Raw genomic sequence first — 17,465 nt, forward strand, 5'->3', positions numbered from 1 at the left:
TTAGAAAATGGATGGATGGATGGATGGATGGATAATTCTTATATTTACTCTTAAAAAAAGATTCTACTTCTAGGATTCTTAGACAGTTTGTCAAACAATGACGTGACATTCAGAGTTTATCAAAAACGGCATTAACCCACAGATACATATATATAACATCTCTGCCTTCCACGCTGTAGACTGGGGTTCAAACCCCACCTGGGTAAACACCCTGCACTATACCAATAAGAGTCTTTGGGCAAGACTCCCAACACTGCCTTCACCTACCTGTGTAAAAATGATCAAATTGTGAGTCGCTCTGGATAAAAGCGTCTGATAAATGCTGTGATACGTCCAGTGTGATAATACACCACTGGATCCACTGAACTTGAGAACAAGTTCAGTGAACTTTAATGACCTTCACAGTCCCCAGATCTGAATCCAGCAGAGCGCCGTTCAGACGTGGTAGAACAGGAGATTTACAGCAATGTTCAGCTGACAAATCTGCAACACTTACATGATGCAAACATGTTATTTCAGCAAAGGGAGGCTGCACAAAGAATTAAACGAAGAGGTGCCGATGACTGTGACACACAGATTAGAGAGAAATCTGTATTTCCTGATAAGATTGATTTTGTTTTTTATTTAAATAAAAGTTATAAGTCTGTTAATATTTAAAAAGAAAAACCAAAAGGATCAGAAATGAAGAAGTCTTTACAGTCTGTTTTGCTCTGGTTTATTAAGGGGGCAGATATTTTAGGGGGGCACGGTACGGAGGAGCCTGCAGAGAAAGTTCTACTGTGTATAAATCAAAACACTTGATGGAGCTTTGAGAAGTTCAGTAGATCTGTTTATTTCTTTTGTAGAGCTTAATTTGACATTTAATACAGCTTCATTGAAACTTCAGCATTTCATGCTTTAAACAGACTGAAATAAAAACAGACAACATGAACACAGAGCTCATGCTAACACACACATTTCCTCGATTTGTTTATTGTTTCCAACTGAACTTAAAAGTCAGCTCAAGCTTATTGATTAAACACTTAGATTTGAGAGTTTAGCTGTTTAAAATGTTATTTTATTGGGATTTGGAGTAAATTTATAATAACTTTAAACATTTACTGTCACACATCCCTCCGGTACATTGCAAGACCCTGAACCAAGTACAGAGTCCACTGAGAACTCAAAATCCCAGGATCCCTCTGAGAGTCATGTGACCATCTCACCACACCACCACACCAATCATCTCTGCTCTAGATCATCAGAGTATGGACAGCTATTTCTCGTTCACCACCTGTTTTAAAGCTCAGTCTTTCCATTACACTTTGTGAAGTATTGCCCCTGCACGTGCTTACCAGGCCTTCTACATCTCTGTTTGCTACTTTGTGTGTGACCCATTCTGTCTCTGTATTTGCCTTTGGATTGCCCCTGTATTGTTGGGTTTCTCCTGTCGGTACTTGACCTTGCTTCCTGTTTTCGAGTCTGCCTTGGCTTTGCCCTTCTGTTTGGTTTTGACCTCCACTAACTCGACTTCCGTGTTTTTGCCTAGGCCCTTGGTAATAAGCACCTTGCTCCATTGTACCAGCGCCTAACTGTTCTGTACAGAAGCCTTACATTTACACACAAATTTAAAAAAAAAAGTTTTTTTCCTGACAGGCCAAAACGCAGAGCTTCATCTTCATATAAAAGACTGAGATTCCCACATCAAGTTCATCAAACTGAAGCTGATATTTTGAGCTTTATGATCATTTCAGTTCATTAAAAGGAGATCTGTGATAAACAGTGTTATAACACTGTTCAACTGACTTACAGACTTCTTCAAAATGAGTGAATCAAAAATCGTCTATTAATTTATTAGCTTGTTAATTAATTCATTAATTACATAACGTTATAAAGAGTTTAAAAATCTCTATTTATGCTCTCAAATGTTTCAAATGACAGATTTGTATCTGACAAAAATGTTTTATTAAAGAAGTTCACCTCATTTCTGAAGTTCAACAGGTGTGATGATCAGCGGTGCTGAGTTTTTACCTCCATTATTGAGACCAGGAAAGAAGTATGGATAGAGTTTCTCAGTGAAAGACTGACCAGTGAAAGAGTAGATATGAGACTTGACCTCAACATCATAGAAGGAGACCAGACCCTCCTCATAATCCACAAACACCCCCACCTTCTGGGGAGCCTGTTTCAGGGAGAGGGGGACACGAGGAGAGTCCAGAGCTTTATATTCAGTCTCATTTCTCAGCCACACAGTCCAGTATCCAATCTCAGGACTCAGTGTAATCTTCCCCTTCCTGTTACTGGACTCTGTGGTCACTCCTAAATCCCAGTTAGTCTTCCCTCTGACGTGAACCTCATAGTAAAATCTCCCTGAGGAGAACCCCTCCTTTCCCAGCACACAGGGACAATAATCAAACCTCTCTGGTTTATCAGGGAGATTCTGTCGTTTGTCTCCATCTCTCACTTGTTTCCCGTCATCAGACAGGATGAGTTGAGGATGAGCTGAATCAGGATCCAGAGTCACATCCACTGAGAGAGAAACACACAGTTTAACCCATTTTAACACTAACCATACTCACACTAATGCAGACTCATATATTTTACTCAATAATATTATGTATCAGTGAGAATCCACACACCTGCATATTGTTGAATTCTCTTCATTTCTGTGTTAGAAGAATAAAGGATGACATCATTTGTTATTAGAATTTATATTGAGCTAAATTAAATGCCTCATTAGTATCGACTACAAACCAGCATTTCATATTAACACTAAGTGACAGTGCAGTGATCTCATGGATGGGAATTTTAAAGGATTAAAAATCTAATAATTAAATATTTAAATGCCGGATTTACACAAACATTCATTTCTGGAATTTTTATCTTGATTTTTATCTTGAAGTCCTGAATTTTTCTTCCTACCAACATTTTTTTTTTCTGCTGAACATCAAAATGTTTTAATAACCAGTAAAGACTTACTGATCTCAGGAATCTTCTCCATCTCCTTACTGAGGTCTTCCTGAAGCCGAGTCAGAGCTCTCCTCAGAGACTCCACCCTCAGATGAGAGTTAATCCTGACCTCAGTCCAGTTCTTGGTGGGTGGAGGGCTGCAGAGGGACGGGTAAACCTACAGTCCAGCAGGAGAGAGGAGAAACCCCTCAGCATGGGCAGCGCTGTCCTGTGATGGACTGCATTACTATGGAGAAACAGAGGGACTCTGACCTGTAGGAGGTGGAGGTGGTCCTCAGTGTGGGAGAGCTGCTCCAGCTCAGTGTCTCTCCTCTTTAGCTCAGTGATCTCCTGCTCCAGCTCTTTAATGAACTCTTCAGCCTGCCTCTCTGCTGCTTTCTGCTTCTCCTCCATCACCTCAAGCAGCTCCGCCTGGCTTCTCTCAATGCAGCACAGCAGAGCTCTGAAGACCTCCACACTGTCTGCTTTCTCCTTCTCTGAGCTTTTCTAACAGGAGACAATAATGACATTGTTAATAAAGCAGCTTTCGTACATTAAATGTGTTCAATTTACTTTACATTATATGAATCGGCCTAAAACAGTAATAGAGAACAATAAAGAACATAAACACTTACAGAAAGAGATAAATGAGAGTAAAACTGGGAATTTTAATAAAAAAGTAATTACTGAAATTAAAACATGGCAATAAAAGAAATGAAAGAAAACAGAACCATTAGTTGACTTCTAAGTATTCAAGCATTCAAAAGGACAAACATGATACTGTAGCGTGTTTGAGAGACGTTTCTGTCATGATAGGTTTTGGTTTTGTGTTTCCTGGCATTTATTCACTGAGTTCAATTTGATTAAGGACTCTTATTGATGTTGGGCGGAGCTAGGAGGGTGTATGTGTGGGCCGAGGGGGAAAGAGGCAGATGTGAGCTGGTGCAGAGAACGAAATGTTAGGCAGACGAAAGCTTCACTGATGTCTGGCGTAGCTGAGGCCACCAACAGCTGGAAAGTAAAGCACCATGACTGGTGTGTCTGTTTTAACAGCAGTGAACACTACAATACTCTGTGATTATCACCAGTGGTGGACAGTAATGAAACAAATGTAATTAGTTACATCACTTCATTGGCTGCCTGTTAAACTCTGTATTGATTATAAAATTCTCTTATTGACATATAAAGCCCTACATGGTCTTGCTCCTGAGTACCTGCAAGTGCTGGCTCATTAATAGTTCCTAGAAATCATAAGGCTGCAGCTGGGGGAAGAGCTTTTTCTTATAAAGCCCCCAAACTCTGGAATGATCTTCCAGAAACTGTTCAGGACTCAGACACAGTCTCAATCTTTAATCTTTTCACTGAGATAAGGCTGAAAACTCACTTGTTCAGTTTAGCTTTTGGTAGCTAATGTTCCCCCTTAGATAAAGGCAGCAGATCCAGGGGTCCATGGACACAGGGCATTATAGTAAACTGAGACGCTGGTGCTGTCGTCCCGCTGCTCGCACACGGTCACTCAGGTTTGAGGACGGTGGAGCCGAGGGACGCCAGACTGTCTCAGAGTGCTGCCGTGTCTGTGTCCTTCTGGTTCTCTCCTTTTAGTTAAGCTGTCATAGTCAGATCTGCCGGGGTCATTAGCCACACTCTGTAAATGTTTACATTCCCTGTTTTACGTACAAACAGACAGAATAAAACTAATTCCCTCTCCCTGCTTTTTTTCAGAGTATACAACCCCCAACATGTCCGGCCGGACACTGAAGGACGACAGACTGTCGAGCCCTCCTGCTACCCACTTCAGACCAGCTGCCCACGCCCAGCTACCACCACCTACCTTGGACCAACTGCCCACCCTACACTGATGTTCTCATAGACTCCTAGCTATTCCTACTACTAATACTACTGCTATTAATATTAGTAGTATAATCACTTGTAGGTAGTTTGACCAGAGGAGGATGGGTCCCCCCTGGTGAGCCTGGTTCCTCCCAAGGTTTCTTCCTCACTTGTGAGGGAGGTTTTCCTTGCCACTGTTGCCCCTGGCTTGCTCACCTGGGGGTTTTTTACACTTATTAAAACTCTTTTCTGGAATTCTGTGAAGCTGCTTTGCGACAACATCCGTTGTAAAAGGCTCTAGAAATAAATTTGATTTGATTTGATACTTAAGTAGATTTTTCATGTATCTGTACTTTACTGAAGTTTTTCCATTTTGGGCGACTTTTTATTTTCACTCCACTACGTATCAGAGTCTAATATCTGACTTTTTCCTCCGCTACATTTTGAGAAATCTGCCGCTCCTTTTAGTTTCTGTGTGTATAAAAATGTAACATGTCAAAAAAAAAGAAGCACAAAGCAAGAACTCCAAACAGGGCCCAGCGGTCACTTTGTTTTTTTATAATAAATTTGTTTGGGCTGGTTTATGTTTATGAACAGAGACCTACAGATCAACATAGTAAAGGAGCTCATTTGTGATCCTGAGTTTAAAGCCAGTTTTTATTAAACTTAAACCTGGAACTAAGTTGAATTAAGTTAATTAATCTTTTTGTACTTTTACTTTTGATACTTAAGTACATTTGAAAGCAAATACTTTTGTACTTTTACTCAAGTGGAGGTCTAAAGGGAGGAACTCCAGTACATGATTTGTTTACTTTGTCCACCTCTGCTTATCACTAGTCTGTCTGACGTCACTAGCAACATTTACCAACGCTGTACTTTTACTAAGACCTGATATAAATTCAGCTCAGACTCACTTTATTGAGCTCTACAGACTGTTTGATGTCCTCAATCTTCTTCAGGCGGTCCTGGATCATCTGCTGAACTTCAGCCTGTGTCTTTCCCAGCTGAGTCTATAAAAAAGGACAAAATATAACAAAACCACTCATTCATTTAAACCAGGGGTCTCAAAGTGTCGGCCCGCGGGCCACATCCGGCCCGCGACGCAGTTTCATACGGCCCCTCACGAGTTAACAAAATCTGGCCCGCAATTAAATTTAATTATTTTTGCATTACTATGTTAAGTTTTATATTTTATCTTAACTTGTTGTATTTTTGGTGTTGTTTCTGTGTGTGTGTGTGTGTGTGTGTGTGTGTGTGTGTGTGTGTGTGTGTGTTTGCTTACTCAGCGTTGCCTGGTGATTAGCACTAGGCAACGCTGCGTAAGCCCAATCCACTCGTAGGCTGCACGTCTCTACGCATATGTGCTCACCATTCCCGGAAAAAAACATTCTGTTAGCCGAAATGTTTCTTTCAAAACTCTCAAAAAATAAAAGAAAAGTTGACTTGGAGCACAGACAGTTTCGAGAGAGCTAGACTATCGATTATTTATTCGTTGAGCTTAACGCGACTGCCACTTGTCTGATATGCAAGGAGAAAGTTGCCGTGCTTAAGGAGCACAATCTCAGGCGTCATTATACCACTAAACATGCAGAGCAGTATGCTGGGTATGAGGGAGAGACGAGACGCTCATCTTCGCAAAGATCTTTCCCTGCAGCAAAACTATTTCCAGCGAGCGAAAAGAGAAAGTGATGCTGCAGTTGAGGCAAGCTATGTGCTAAATGAGCTCTTTTGGTGAGCTGTGTGCTAAATGAGCTCTTTTGGTGAGCTGTGTGCTAAATGAGCTCTTTTGGTGAGCTGTGTGGTGAGTGAGCTCTTTTGGTGAGCTATGTGCTAAATGAGCTCTTTTGGTGAGCTGTGTGGTGAGTGAGCTCTTTTGGTGAGCTATGTGCTAAATGAGCTCTTTTGGTGAGCTGTGTGGTGAGTGAGCTCTTTTGGTGAGCTATGTGCTAAATGAGCTCTTTTGGTGAGCTGTGTGGTGAGTGAGCTCTTTTGGTGAGCTGTGTGCTAAATGAGCTCTTTTGGTGAGCTATGTGCTAAATGAGCTCTTTTGGTGAGCTGTGTGGTGAGTGAGCTCTTTTGGTGAGCTATGTGCTAAATGAGCTCTTTTGGTGAGCTGTGTGGTGAGTGAGCTCTTTTGGTGAGCTATGTGCTAAATGAGCTCTTTTGGTGAGCTGTGTGGTGAGTGAGCTCTTTTGGTGAGCTGTGTGGTGAGTGAGCTCTTTTGGTGAGCTGTGTGCTAAATGAGCTCTTTTGGTGAGCTATGTGCTAAATGAGCTCTTTTGGTGAGCTGTGTGGTGAGTGAGCTCTTTTGGTGAGCTGTGTGCTAAATGAGCTCTTTTGGTGAGCTGTGTGCTAAATGAGCTCTTTTGGTGAGCTATGTGCTAAATGAGCTCTTTTGGTGAGCTGTGTGCTAAATGAGCTCTTTTGGTGAGCTGTGTGCTAAATGAGCTCTTTTGGTGAGCTGTGTGGTGAGTGAGCTCTTTTGGTGAGCTGTGTGGTGAGTGAGCTCTTTTGGTGAGCTGTGTGGTGAGTGAGCTCTTTTGGTGAGCTGTGTGCTAAATGAGCTCTTTTGGTGAGCTGTGTGGTGAGTGAGCTCTTTTGGTGAGCTGTGTGGTGAGTGAGCTCTTTTGGTGAGCTATGTGCTAAATGAGCTCTTTTGGTGAGCTGTGTGCTAAATGAGCTCTTTTGGTGAGCTGTGTGCTAAATTAGCTCTTTTGGTGAGCTGTGTGGTGAGTGAGCTCTTTTGGTGAGCTGTGTGGTGAGTGAGCTCTTTTAGTGAGCTGTGTGCTAAATGAGCTCTTTTGGTGAGCTGTGTGGTGAGTGAGCTCTTTTGGTGAGCTGTGTGGTGAGTGAGCTCTTTTGGTGAGCTGTGTGCTAAATGAGCTCTTTTGGTGAGCTATGTGCTAAATGAGCTCTTTTGGTGAGCTGTGTGGTGAGTGAGCTCTTTTGGCTGGGAAGCCGTTTACAGAGGGACAGTTTCTGAAGGACTGCATGCTTCAGGCTGCTCATATCCTTGGGTTTATTCAGATACTTAAGTCTCACTGCGAATACTGTAGCCGAGCGGACCAGTGAGTTGTCTGCTGATATTTATGATCAGCTGTGCACCAAAGTGCGAGGATTCAGTGCATATTCACTAGCGCTTGATGAATAATACTGCTCACCTGGCTGTATTTGTCAGGAATAAACGACCAGTTTGAGGTGACCGAAGAGAAGTTTCTGGTAGCAAGCACTGAGTAAGCACAAAGCAAGCACTGAGCAAACACTGAACAAAATGTATTTAATTTCTGTATGTGTACATAGTTATTACATATTAAAATAGTTGATTTTCCCTTTTCCCACTGCTTTTTGTCGAAATCCTTTAATCTGGCCCCTCATCGTAAACACAGCCTGGTTAGTGGCCCCCAGGTAATTTGAGTTTGAGACCCCTGATTTAAACCCAAACACAACAGAACAGAGGGAACATTTCTCTAAATGTTCCTCACCTTCTTCTCTCCACTCTCCTCCTCTATAGGAACAGTGTTGTGAGTCTTGTGGTCTCCTTCAGTGCAGAACTGACACACACACGTCTGGTCATCTCTACAGAACAACTCCAGGGGTCTCTCATGTTTCTGGCACATGTAGTCCTCCAGGTTCTCCACAGGGTCCATCAGTTTGTGCTTCTTCAGTTTAGGTGTGGTTTTATGAAGTGCTAGATGAGTCTCATAGTAAGAGACTCCACAGTCCAGACAGGACTTTACAGCCTCCAGCTTCTCCTCACTGCAGGACTCACAAAGAACCTTTGTAGGTTTGGAGGGTCGTTTCTCTGGAGCTCTGCTGGATTTGACCTGAACTGACTTCTTGAACTGAGCAGCCAGTCCAGAGATGAACGTGTTTACTAGCAGCTCAGGCCTTTTGGAGAATTCCTCTTTACAGACTGGACACTGGCAGCGTGAACTGCTGTCCCAGCACTCTTTGAGACAGACCCTGCAGAAGTTGTGTCCACATGGTGTAGAGACGGGATCAGTGAACACATCCAGACAGATGGAGCACTGGAACTGATCTTCAGACAGGAGACTGCTGGAGGAAGCCATGACTGACAGAGAAGAGACACATAGAGGTGATTAGAAACCACAAAAGATGTCCTGGACGTTGAAGGTCAACCCTTCTAACTTCACGGGTTGAGTGAAGAACAAAATATGAAAAGACGATGTGAAATGAAAATGTGATGAAAACCCTTTTTATGGTTTTGTATAACTGGAATAGGTTTGAGCAGGAAGGCCGTGATGTTCTCATTAATCACCATCATTCATCTGGCTGATCAGCCTCACACTGTTCCTATTAACCGTGCTCTACATCCTCCTCTGTGTGGTGAGCGCTCTCTCTGTCTGCTCTGATTCTCTGTAGCTGAACAGTAACAGCTCCACATGTGAAAACACAGGTGACAGATTCCAGCTTTCTGAGCAGTTTAATAAAGTAAGCAGTAGTTAGAGGTAGAAATGTGCTGAAAAGCAGCTCTTAGAAATTACCAGGTTCTCTTTTTCTCTCTTGGCCTGGTTTTCTGCTCCTTCAGTTCGTCAGCAGAGGCTTTAAGTCCTTTAAGAAGCTTTAAACTGAAGCTCGTGTCCTGCTGAAAGGATCTGGATTCTGTTTATGAAACAGTTTTGCTTAACTTTCGTTTTTCCCCAGTGACGTCATGAGGCCATGCCCACTTAGTCTGTTGCACTTCCAGGTTGTGGCCACCAGGCAGCAGAAATTCACCAATTGACTTACAGCACATTCACCTGTTTCTCAGTATTTTCCAAAGAAATAAATATTAAAACAAAGAATTTTTAATTCATCCATGTTCAGATTTATCTAGTTAACCAGGTACTACTGACTTTAAACAGGTTTACAGATAGATTAGGCTTTTACAGCAGTGCTGGTTTTCTGAGTCTGAGATTTTGATCTGAAGACGTACAGAATGAGAGTCAATAACCAAAAACATCTTCAAAACGCTGTGAAAACCTTCATCAGTTCACACTGGAGCAGATTGATAAAAGGATGTTTTATCTTCAGTGTTGAAGGTCTTGGTGAAGATACACAGACTCATGTTCCAGACTGTAAATCATGTAAATGAGGTCTATTTATTTGAATACACACATTTCTAGCTTACAGCTCCACCAACCAGTGTTATTACAGCCTTCCACCACCAGACATTAACGCCAAACACTAACATCTACTGATTCTTATATTTCCCACGACCCTGAGGGAGAAGCGGCTTAGAAAATGGATGGATGGATGGATGGATGGATAATTCTCATATTTACTCTTAAAAAAAGATTCTACTTCTAGGATTCTTAGACAGTTTGTCAAAAAATGACGTGACATTCAGAGTTTATCAAAAACGGCATTAACCCACAGATACATATATATATCATCTTTGCCTTCCACGCTGTAGACTGGGGTTCAAACCCCACCTGGGTAAACACCCTGCACTATACCAATAAGAGTCTTTGGGCAAGACTCCCAACACTGCCTTCACCTACCTGTGTAAAAATGATCAAATTGTGAGTCGCTCTGGATAAAAGCGTCTGATAAATGCTGTGATACGTCCAGTGTGATAATACACCACTGGATCCACTGAACATGAGAATACGTTCAGTGAACTTTAATGACCTTCACAGTCCCCAGATCTGAATCCAGCAGAGCGCCGTTCAGACGTGGTAGAACAGGAGATTCACAGCAATGTTCAGCTGACAAATCTGCAACACTTACATGATGCAAACATGTTATTTCAGCAAAGGGAGGCTGCACAAAGAATTAAACGAAGAGGTGCCGATGACTGTGACACACAGATGAGAGAGAAATCTGTATTTCCTGATACGATTGATTTTGTTCTTTATTTAAATAAAAGTTATAAGTCTGTTAATATTTAAAAAGAAAAACCAAAAGGATCAGAAATGAAGAAGTCTTTACAGTCTGTTTTGCTCTGGTTTATTAAGGTGGCCGATATTTGAGGAGGGCACGGTACGGAGGAGCCTGCAGAGAAAGTTCTACTGTGTATAAATCCTCAGGAAAACTGCACTGACATCAAAACACTTGATGGAGCTTTGAGAAGTTCAGTAGATCTGTTTATTTCTTTTGTAGAGCTTAATGTGACATTTAATACAGCTTTATTGAAACTTGAGCGTTTCATGCTTTAAACAGACTGAAATAAAAACAGACAACATGAACACAGAGCTCATGCTAACACACACATTTCCTCGATTTGTTTATTGTTTCCAACTGAACTTAAAAGTCAGCTCAAGCTTATTTATTAAACACTTAGATTTGAGAGTTTAGATGTTTAAAATGTTATTTTATTGGGATTTGGAGTAAATTTATAATAACTTTAAGCATTTACACGAATCAAAAAGACGCAGAGCTTCATCTTCATATAAAAGACTGAGATTCCCACATCAAGTTCATCAAACTGAAGCTGATATTTTGAGCTTTATGATCATTTCAGTTCATTAAAAGGAGATCTGTGATAAACAGTGTTATAACACTGTTCAACTGACTTACTGAGTTCTCCAAAATGAGTGAATCAAAAATCATCTATTAATTTATTAGCTTCTTAATTAATTCATTAATTACATAATGTTATAAAGAGTTTAAAACTGTAGTCCTGTAGCAGATGTAGTCCTCCAGGTTCTCCACAGGGTCCATCAGTTTGTGTCTGTTCAGTTTAGCTGCAGTTTTATGAGGCGTCAGATGAATCTCACAGTAAGAGACTCCACAGTCCAAACAGGACTTTACAGCCTCCAGTTTCTCCTCACTGCAGAGGTCACACAGAACATTTGTAGGTTCGGAGGGTCGTTTCTCTGGAGCTCTGCTGGATTTGACCTGAACTGACTTCTTGAACTGAGCAGCCAGTCCAGAGATGAACGTGTTCACAGACAGTTCAGGTCTTGTTGGGAATTCTGTCTTACAGACTGGACACTGGCAGCGTGAACTGCTGTCCCAGCACTCTTTGAGACAGACCCTGCAGTAGTTGTGTCCACATGGAGTAGAGACTGGATCAGTGAACACATCCAGACAGATGGAGCACTGGAGCTGATCTTCAGACAGGAGACTTCTGGAGGAAGCCATGACTTACAGAAAAGAGACACATAAAGGTGATTAGAAACCACAAAAGATGTCCTGGACGTTGAAGGTCCACCCTTCTAACTTCACGGGTTGAGTGAAGAACAAAATATGAAAAGACGATGTGAAATGAAAATGTGATGAAAACCCTTTTTATGGTTTTGTATAACTGGAATGTGTTTGAGCAGGAAGGCCGTGATGTTCTCATTAATCACCATCATTCATCTGGCCGATCAGCCTCACACTGTTCCTATTAACCTTGCTCTACATCCTCCTCTGTGTGGTGAGCGCTCTCTCTGTCTGCTCTGATTCTCTGTAGCTGAACAGTAACAGCTCCACATGTGAAAACACAGGTGACAGATTCCAGCTTTCTGAGCAGTTTAATAAAGTAAGCAGTAGTTAGAGGTAGAAATGTGCTGAAAAGCAGCTCTTAGAAATTACCAGGTTCTCTTTTTCTCTCTTGTCCTGGTTTTCTGCTCCTTCAGTTCCTCAGCAGAGGCTTTAAGTCCTTTAAGAAGCTTTAAACTGAAGCTCGTGTCCTGCTGAAAGGATCTGGATTCTGTTTATAAAACAGTTTCGCTTAACTTTCGTTTCTCGCAGTGACGTCATGAGGCCATGCCCACTTCGCCATGACGTTGGTCTGTTGCACTTCACTGCAGTAGTTGGTATGCGCTCACACACCTTAATTCACTGATTTCCCTTCAGATGTATATATACACAGTTGTGATCAAATTTATTCAACCCCCACTGAAATAGAGTGTTTTGGCCAGTTTGACATTGATTTTGATCATTTCAGTCATCTTATTTACAATTATATCAAAGAGGCACTTATAAATTAGACAAATATAACATAACATTTATGATGAAATAACCACAAATGTCTTTTCTGTGCTCACATCATTATCAGTTTTATTCAACCCCCTAGTGACATTATTTTTTAGTACTTAGTACAACATCCTTTTCCAGTTATGACATCTTTCAAGCGTGAAAGATAGCTTGACACAAGTGTCTTGCAGCGACCTATGGGTATCTTAGCCCATTCTTCATGGGCAAAAGCCTCCAGTTCAGTCACATTCATAAGCTTGCGCGCTGCAACTGCCTTCTTTAGGTCCCACCAGAGGTTCTCAATTGGATTTAAGTCTGGTGACTGTGATGGCCACTCTAGAATGTTCCAGCCTTTCATCTTCAACCATTCTCTAGTGGACTTGGATGTGTGCTTCGGATCATTGTCCTGTTGGAAGGTCCAACGTCTCCCAAGCCGCAGGTCCATCACATTTTCCTCCAAGATCTCCTGGTACTGAAGGGAATTCATGGTACCCTGCACACGTTGAAGCTTTCCTGTACCATTAGAAGCAAAACAGCCCCAAAGCATAATTGACCCCCGCCATGCTTCACAGTAGGCAAGGTGTTCTTTTGTTCATAAGCCTGGTTCTTCCTCCTCCAAACATAGCGCTGGTCCATTGGCCCAAACAGTTCTAATTCAGTTTCATCTGACCACAGTACACTGTCCCAAAACTTTTGTGGCTTGTCCACATGACTTTTGGCATACTGCAGTCGACTTTTCTTGTTCTTTCGAGTCGGTAAGGGGGTGCGCCTGGGAGTTCTGGCATGGAGGTGTTCGTTATGCAGTGCGCGCCTTATTGTCTGAGCTGAAACTTTGGTGCCCACATCTGACAGGTCTTTTTTCAGTTCCTTAGCAGTCATGCAGGGATTTTTCTCCACATTACGCTTCAGGTAGCGCACAGCAGTCGCGGTCAGGATCTTCTTTCTGCCACGACCAGGTAGCGTTTCCACTGTGCCCTTTAACTTGAACTTGCGAATGATACTTCCGATAGTGTCTCTTGGAATATTTAACAACTTCGCAATCTTCTTATATCCATTGGCATTCTTGTGAAGAGAAATAACCTCTTCTCGTGTCTTCTGGGACCATTCTCTTGCCTTCACCGTGCTTGTAAACACACCAGTAGATGTCTAGAAGGAGCTGCGTATCACAGTCCTTTTAAATCTGCCTAATTGGTGCTTATTATGCTTGATTGCTGCTCGTTGACATCCACAGGTGGTTTTAATACCTGATTGAAAACACTGGAATGAACCTCTGTTCTTAAGAGTGGTAGTCGTAAAGGGGTTGAATAATTGTGTCAATGAAGAAATCACAAAAAGGCCATTTAATACTTTATGACAAAAACAACTGATGCTATTTTAGTTGCATTTAGTTCTTTAATAATTCCTTGTAAGATTTATTTATGAACACAATTACAAATGTGCACTTCCATAAAACCCTTCACAGAATTGGGGGCTGAATAAATTTGATCACAACTGTATATATATATATATATATATATATATATATATATATATATATATGTGTGTGTGTGTGTGTGTGTGTGTGTGTGTGTTTGTGGTTGTGGTTGTGCTAGGTGATTGGTTCTGTCATCTGTCAATAAAAAAGTCTGATTTGTGGGCGGGACTAGGAGCTGCATGGAGAGCGGAAAGAGAGAGAGTGAGCTAAGCGAGTTCAACCACGCGGTAACGCAGCTAGTTCGGGTTTCAAAGGTGTCCCAAAACGTGGTGGACGGACAGTTCGACCACCTCGGAGACACTTTTAAGAACATTGGCTAAGGACCCGGCGAGCGTTACTGGAAAGCCCAATGAGCTGCACGGAACTGGAGCCGCTAAAGAGAGGGCTGTAAGCGGCTGCCTGGACGGTTCACCATTTGCACGACCCTCGCTCTCAGCCGGATCTGCTGTCGGCCTGTTCCTACGCCCACCTGCTCGCACCAGAGACCCCCAACTTTCGCTAGAGGTCGTGAATACTGTGCTTGTGTAACCCACTCAAAATATTAATCATCAAATAAGTTGTAATCCACTCTAAAAAAAAAATTAACCTCCTCAGAAAATGATAGTAAACTACATTAATTAAAAAGAAAAGAAATAGACGAATAATAATAATAAATATATAAATAAAGGGAAAAGATTATGGGGGTAGTTTACGCTGCAGCGCATGCTCAGTGAGTCCGGGGTGAACCCAGCAGATTGGAGGGAGAGGAGAGAGCTCGTCAGCCAAAACACAGGTTTCATCCATATAACCTCACTAATACCCTGATTTTATGCTAGATGGGAGAGATCTTGCTCTGTGGGACTGCTCTGCTGTGCCCTATGATGCTGACCGACTGCTGATGGCATGCAAACGGACCCGTGATGATTTGTTGCTGCTGTGTTTTTTGTAAGGATCCTAGTAAGAGCGCGCGCATTTCACATTCTTACACATTTTTTTTCTTCAAGATTTTTTTTTACCTGCAGGTGAATTTTTTTTTTGAACAGAAAGGCCTAAAGACAAATTTTTTTTGTATTTCAGCACAAAAGGACTGCATTAAGGTGAACCCCACCCACATTGACGTTCAGTTCTTTGCATTGGTACATTGACAGTAAAAACAAAAGTTCCTACCACGGTGTGCTTGGGCCTGATATTTCTTTATTCAGACTCTGTGGTAGTACATTGCTATCGGACCCACATAAAACAAGTTTCTCGTTAATCCCTTATTGTACATACAAGGTGGTTTAGACCTTGTGTACTAGGTTACACTTGCACCCCAGAAAGTTTTGTGTTGCTTACATTAAGTAAGTGAAGTGGTTATAAATGTTTTGAGCCTCAACGCGCTACGAGCTGCGATCCAGGCCTGCAACGTTTTGTTTTCGTACATGTCTGAGTGAGTGTGAGTCCAATGTTCAGATATGTAATATTGTCATTTATGGAGTAACTAGTTAAGTGTATTGGATCAGAGCTGTGAATTTGATTTTGGGTTTCAGATAGTTGGTAATTAGTACCATGGATACATATATAACATTCTACCTTTTGAGGTTTGGACAATAATATTCATCTGAACTATATTTCATTTTCTTTAAAACTGAAAATTCAGCTGTTCTAATTCATACTATTCTCACAGTAAAAGTTGGTTACGACATAAAACTTATTGTTTTGGTTCTCTGTGTTCTCATTTGATCTAGCTTTTGTTTTAGATACAGCTATAGCACCACTAAATACAAAATCTCCTTTTAGTACTTTACTACTCCATTTTATATGTTGCGTTCATATAGGTCTTCAGACTAAGGAATATTATATGAAGCGCTAAAACTTTATTGGGGTGGGAGAGAAAAGGGAGACAGCCGGTGGCGTTTTGAGTTGAATTTCATTAGAGCCTACTAAGTCCATTTCATTTAGTTTACATCAAACAAATTGTAACATATCGTGTTCATCACCCCTAGTAAATGGGACCCAGGGCGCTGCCTTTATTTCACAGAGAGTTAGGCAGGGTGTTGCATATATATGAAGCGTATGGGTTAAGAATGGGATTCCACTCAAGTTCATATGTGTGTGAAGGCAGACGAGGGAATACTTCTGGAAATATAGTGTACTTGTCAATGGTCTAAACTCTGAAAAGGTTGTCTTGATATGTTATCAAAGTTATACACTATGAATTAAAAGAAGAAAAAGATAGGTTTTAGGTTATACACAACAATAAAATTAATAAAATAAGTAGTATTGCTTACAGATTATATAAATTTTGACAATCAAGCTGACAATGCATCAAGTTTCCCTGGGTTCTTCATAAGCACATGTCATTATGGTGCTGCTGTGTTGTGCCTCATTCTCACCATTTGGGGTTGATGTAGCTCCACATCTGAATTGTCAATAAAATCTAAGAAGGATAACTTTGTTATGGATTCTCATAACAACCTCGTTTTTGGTGTCTCCAGGCTTTTTGAAATGAACCCCTTTGAATAGTGGCAGTTCTGCATCTGTGCAAACTTTAGAAACTTGATTTCTTTTCATTCGCAAGTTTAGTTAAAAGTTTGGTGAGGCCTGTAGCTGCATCCAGGAAAGGGTTTGTAGCTGCATCCAGGCGAGGGTTTGTAGCTGGATCCAGGCGAGGGTTTGTAGCTGCATCCAGGCGAGGGTTTGTAGCTGCATCCAGGCGAGGGTTTGTAGCTGCATCCAGGCGAGCGTTTGTAGCTGCATCCAGGCGAGCGTTTGTAGCTGCATCCAGGCGAGGGTTTGTAGCTGCATCCAGGCGAGGGTTTGTAGCTGCATCCAGGCGAGGGTTTGTAGCTGCATCCAGGCGAGGGTTTGTAGCTGCATCCAGGCGAGGGTTTGTAGCTGCCTGGTATACCTTATGGAGCAAAGGGGATTTGCTAACCTCCCACTGTTTCTTTACTTTGAAGAGCTTAATAACAATAAGTGATTGAATTTTAGAGCAGATGTTCCATATAAAGAACATGAAGAAATTAGGTGTGTGTTCTGTTTCTTTCTCTCTTAGGTCATTAATGAAGGCATGACACTATGAATTGAAAATTATTTATTATTATTATTATTATTATTATTATCTCCATGTTCCCTGTGTTGTGCTGTTTTTAATGGGAGTTTTCCAATGAACTCTGTATTACTGTTTATTTGAATACAGACATTTCTAGCTTACAGCTCCACCAACCAGAGTTATTACAGCCTTCCACCAACAGATGCCGCCAAACATTAACATCTACTGAGTCTTATATTTACTCTTAAAAAAGATGCTACTTCAAGGATTCTTTGACGATTTGTAAAAGAATGACATGTGACATTCAGCGTT

At 41.5% G+C, this 17,465-nt stretch overlaps 1 protein-coding gene across 2 annotated transcripts; it reads right to left on the minus strand.

Moving 5' to 3' along the window:
- Nucleotides 1-812: 812 nt before the first annotated feature.
- On the minus strand, nt 813-12,297 carry LOC119262365 (E3 ubiquitin-protein ligase TRIM39-like). Of its 2 annotated transcripts, none has more exons than XM_037533905.1 (7): nt 12,283-12,297; nt 8,241-8,830; nt 5,673-5,768; nt 3,202-3,435; nt 2,959-3,106; nt 2,619-2,645; nt 813-2,508 (listed from the first exon to the last, which is right to left on the minus strand). In XM_037533905.1, exons 2-7 carry the CDS (start codon nt 8,826-8,828, stop codon nt 1,961-1,963), a joined length of 1,641 nt encoding a protein of 546 aa, XP_037389802.1. In that variant the 5' UTR covers nt 8,829-8,830; nt 12,283-12,297; the 3' UTR covers nt 813-1,960. The 2 variants fall into 2 exon arrangements, with proteins under 2 accessions (XP_037389802.1, XP_037389799.1); XM_037533902.1 differs by lacking the exon at nt 12,283-12,297 and adding an exon at nt 9,264-9,391.
- Between the last annotated feature and the right edge of the window lie 5,168 nt (nt 12,298-17,465).

Source organism: Pygocentrus nattereri, chromosome 2, assembly GCF_015220715.1.
Source record: "Pygocentrus nattereri isolate fPygNat1 chromosome 2, fPygNat1.pri, whole genome shotgun sequence".
NCBI classification, from domain to species: Eukaryota; Metazoa; Chordata; class Actinopteri; order Characiformes; family Serrasalmidae; genus Pygocentrus; species Pygocentrus nattereri.